Genomic DNA, 4,727 nt, shown 5'->3' with positions numbered 1-4,727 from the left:
TCAGCAGGGTTAATTTGCTCTGTGTGTGTGTGTGTGTGAGTGTGTGTGTGTGTGTGTGTGTGTGTGTGTGTACACGCAGTCTCTCTGCTACTGTAAAAGCAGCAAAAAAGAGAGGCACGTGGTTAAGCTCACAGGGGTGGGTTCTTCCAGTCTTACTTTACTTCCTTGTGCTAAAGCTCAGAATCACAATAAGGAAACTAACCCCCAAGATGAACTTCGCATGTACGATCCTAGCCAGCTGCCTTCTGATTTTCATCCCTTCTACCAAAGGTAAGCTGGGTGTGGGTCTCCAGTGTCACCATGCCAAGCTTCTTTGGAGGCTCTGAAGTGAGTGCAGAGTCCGGGAGGTCACAGCCAGCTGTGCCTGGCGGTGAGTCTCAAGGCCTCAGAGACTGTCTTGCTTTTTATAGGTGTCGCTCCTACAGCCCCTAAGGTCCAGGACATCGTGATCGGTATCCTGCACCATGACATCGTGATCATTCCTGATCCTCCAAAGGAGGGTAATATTCAGGATATAGAATGGGAAAAAAACAAAAAGAGGATTATACGACGTATAAATGGCAAGATTACCCCCCAGCAACAGGAAAAATACCAAGTATTCGAAAATGGAACTCTGAAAATTAAACATCTGCAAAGAAATGATAGTGATATCTATGAGGTAAACCTATATAATTCGGACGGATACAACACATTGACGCGAACATTTGATCTGAAGATTCTAGGTAAGTCTTTGTTCCCTAAATTCCTCCATCTCAATGTGGGTGCTATTTAGCAAGCTGGGGAGTAGCATTTATCAAATGCCCCCAGCCCCCGCCTCAGCCTTGGAGGAGCCCGAGGGAAAACGGAGGCATCCCTCCTGCTTCAGGGGAGGCTCCGAGCTGTGGGAGATGGAATCCACATGTGGAAATACACAGCTGATACACAGTCTGCCTGCCTGGAACTGGCTGTCTCTTCAGTGGTTATGGGAATGTGGGGCTGAGCAAAGAACCCGGATTAAGGTGGCATTAATCAGGATGAGGGAGCAGGCAGTGGCGAAAGAAAAGGTAGGCATTTCAGGTGGATGATGAAGGGCAAGCTAGGTGGGAGCAGGGAAGGTGAGGCTCACTGGAGAGCTGTGGGCCTTCCAACAAAGAGACAATTTCCAGCCAGGATGCCCCGAAGGAGTAGTTGTATGGCAGGAAAGGGCTGGGAAGGATGCATTTAAGGATGAAGGGCCCTGGTTTCTGAGCCACTCACTCCACATCAGAGTGGTCCAAGTGGGTTCTGCCGGCCTCTGTAGAGAACGCACAGGTGTGGCTGTGTGTGTCTGTGCATGGCCGGGAGGGCAGAGTGCATACTGAAGACGGGGGCAAGAAGACTGGCCAGGAGGCTGCTGCTGTATCCCAGTGAAGGGGAGAGGGGCTGGGTTGTGATTCTTAGCCCTGCCTGCGCGTTAGAATCAACCGAGAGGCTACTAAAAGTTGCCAGTGCTCAGGTTCCATCCTGACAATTAAGTCAGAATATTTTAGCGCGGGACTGGGCATCAGCAGGGTCTAGGTTGGCAGGTGATTGTAATCGGCAGTAAAGGCTGACACCCTCTGGCCTGGACTCGAGGATGCCTGTCAAATGAGGCAGGGTGAGCATATGGAGAGTCATGTGGAGAAAGCCTAGGCAGGATGGCATGGGTGTGGGGCAGAGGGAAGAGAAAGCGGAATTGAAATGACATGCAGTTGAACGTCCAGGAGCCGCATGAAAGGGGTGATAAGAAATGACATGCAGTTGAACGTCCAGGAGCCGCATGAAAGGGGTGATAAGAAGTGAGAAGAGGGTCCTAGCCGGTTCAGCTCAGTGGATAGAGTCGGTCAGTGGACCCAAGGGTCTCAGGTTTGATTCCAGTCAAAGAGCATGTATTTCAGTTGCAGGTTCGCTCCCTAGCCCTGGTCAGGGCTTATGTGGGAGGCAACCAATTGATGTTTCTCTCTCTGTTCCTCTCCCCTCCCTTCCACTGTCTCTAAAATCAACGGGAGGGGGATTTTTGGAGGGGGGAAGAATACAAATCAATGGAAAAATATCCTCAGGTGAGGATTTAAAAAAACACACAAAACATCAAAGTGAGAAGAGGAAGCCGCACTTGGCCTTGAGAGGAAGACAGGAACCTCAGCATGAGCACAAGGCAGCCACTCTGAGCAAATAACACTTCTGGCTTCACACAGGAAATGTCACTGGGGCAGGGCCCCTCCTCCTACCCAGGGCCACCTTCCTGTCCTGTCCTCAGTATGTGGACCTGGCAGCCACCCTCTCCAACAATCCCAGACATTGTCAGCTCCCTGCACATGACAGCTTCCCACACCCTGGTCCTCAAACCTGAATGGAGAGTACATTCCAGAACTGGGGTGGGACGTAGAATGGAGCCAGAAGGGGCCTCTGAGTATGGATCTGGGAGCCCCACATCTCAAGACTCTTGCCAGCATGGGCTCGGGGTCCTGCTTCGAACACGAGCCTCCCACTCCTGTCTTCTTTAGTATGGTAGCCATCACAGTGCCTGTCTGCTGGGTGTCGAGCACTTTGCTTTCATGACCTTATTAGAGGGTCCTAGCACTCCTGAGAGGTCGCTGTTACTACCCCCTTCTTTTCTATAAGGAAACAGAAGCGACTTGACCCAAGTCTCAGTCTGACTGCTACAAAGTCAGCACCAAACCCAGGGCTCCTTTTTCAGCAAAAGATGGGTGACATTTTTTTTCTTCCAAAAGTTTTATTTGAGACACAAATCACATACCATAAAATTCACCCATGTAAAAGTGTATAATTCAGTGGTGGTTTAGTATGCTCAGGGATGTGCAACCAACAACAAAATCAATTTTTAGAAACATCTGTAGTCCCCCCCCAAAAATAAACCCTGCACTCCTTGGCCAAAAGACAGAGATCTTTCCATGACACAACAGCCACCTGTGTGTGTGTGAGTGTGTGTGTGTGTGTGTGTGTGTGTGAGAGAGAGAGAGAGAGAGAGAGAGAGAGAGAGAGACAGCATCACCATTCCTTGCCACACAGCCTTGAGTAAATTCTTTATCTGCTCTCAGTGTGGCTTTTATAATAATAATTGCCTGGGGTATTCAGTGAGACATGGCTTCGATGACTAAACACAGGTGTCCTGCGGGGCCCGGGACACAGTGCCTGTTTGCCAGGTGCCCTCCCCCTTCTCACTGCTTCTTCATGCTTCTCCTGGCTACAGTCTTAGCACCCAAATCCCCTTAATGAGGGGGCTGCTGCCGCTGAAGGAAGAGGCAGTGGAAAGCCTTTTAAAAGCAGATGTTAGTGGAGAAGGAGTTGAACCTAGAATTAAGGAGTTCCCACCTATGGGATGAGCCACCTTTGATCTGGCCATTCCTCTGCTAGGAAGCCCTCTGACAGGGAGGACATGTACAAAGATAGGACTTGGAGAAACTGCTCATCATCGTGTGGTTTATATTAGTGAAATACTGGGAAGGGTTTTAAAGTCCCCAGCAGTTAGAAAATTATTCATTAAATGAAGAATACATCATTTAAAAACAACGGTGATGACATACTTAAGGGAATTTCATAAAAGACCAGTGAAGGAACAAAGGCAGACTACAAAATCACAGGATACAGTTTTTTAAAACATTATTTATATGTGTATAGAATGCATAGAAAACATCTGCTAAAGATATACATCAAAGCATTAATAATTATTGGCTCTGAGTAGTGGAATTGCAAGTGATTTTTAGTGATTTTGAAACTTTTTTTTTTTTTAAATATATTTTATTGATTTTTTACAGAGAGGAAGGGAGAGAGATAGTTAGAAACATCGATCAGCTGCCTCCTGCACATCCCCCACTGGGGATGTGCCCGCAACCCAGGTAGATGCCCTTGACCGGAATCGAACCCGGGACCTTTCAGTCCGCAGCCGACGCTCTATCCACTGAGCCAAACCGGTTTTGGCGATTTTGAAACTTTTAAAATCAATTTTTTACCATGATCGGGTGTCACTCTTATAAATAGAACAAAGAATATTTCCATTCTGAAAAGACAAGTAAATGCCTGACTCAACCCCAGATTACGCACTGGCCCTGTCTTGCTGTTTGATGGCGTTTCTGCATCTTCCTCTTTCTTGGTTGCATAGAATGCAAGGACGGGGGAAAAGCTTAATTTCTGCATGCCCATATATTGAGACAGAAATGCAATTTGGTGGGAAAGTTCATTAATGAGATACTGTTGCCTGGGAGTCAGGCAGGGAGGGGATCCTGGGAAAATAAGCTGTCTGTCAACATAATGAATGGAGAGACCCCGGGCAAGAAAGGTGGTGAGTCTGAGGCCAGAGGGAAGTAGGAGAGAAAGAGCAGAAGAGGAGAAATCGGAGGTCTCACAGATACAACTGGTGTGGTAGGATTTGCACCTGGCCTGTGTGATGCCAAAGCTAGGCTCTTTGAAGATTCTCATGTCAGAAAAACAAGGAATTCATGATTATGAAGGAATCAACTACCACCAATAACGTCAGTGCCTAACACTTGACCCAGGGGTTTGCCACATGCTGCCCCTGTCACATCAGGTGGGGCCTGTCTTTCTTACCTTTCTCTTAGAGATGAGGTCCAATGGGACACAATGCGTGGCCAGGCGGCTCTGGGCAAAAACCCACCCAATTTAACCTCTCAGAGCCTTGGGCATTTCATCTGCCAATAGGAAGAAAAACATCAACCTCTCTGTTTGCTAGGATCAAATGACATCCTGTATGT

At 47.9% G+C, this 4,727-nt stretch overlaps 1 protein-coding gene across 1 annotated transcript in view; it reads left to right on the top strand.

Moving 5' to 3' along the window:
• Positions 1-203: 203 nt before the first annotated feature.
• Positions 204-4,727, top strand: part of CD2 (CD2 molecule) — an 11,834-nt gene continuing 7,310 nt past the window's right edge. The window contains exons 1-2 of the mRNA XM_006097502.3: positions 204-270; positions 411-722. Coding sequence (XP_006097564.1) covers positions 210-270; positions 411-722 — 373 coding nt within the window. The 5' untranslated portion in view covers positions 204-209. The remainder of the gene's footprint in view (positions 271-410; positions 723-4,727) is intronic.

The sequence above is a fragment of the Myotis lucifugus genome, unplaced genomic scaffold (genome assembly GCF_000147115.1).
Source record: "Myotis lucifugus unplaced genomic scaffold, Myoluc2.0 scaffold_203, whole genome shotgun sequence".
In the NCBI taxonomy this organism is placed as follows: Eukaryota; Metazoa; Chordata; class Mammalia; order Chiroptera; family Vespertilionidae; genus Myotis; species Myotis lucifugus.
This window is presented reverse-complemented; position numbering and strand designations above follow the sequence as displayed.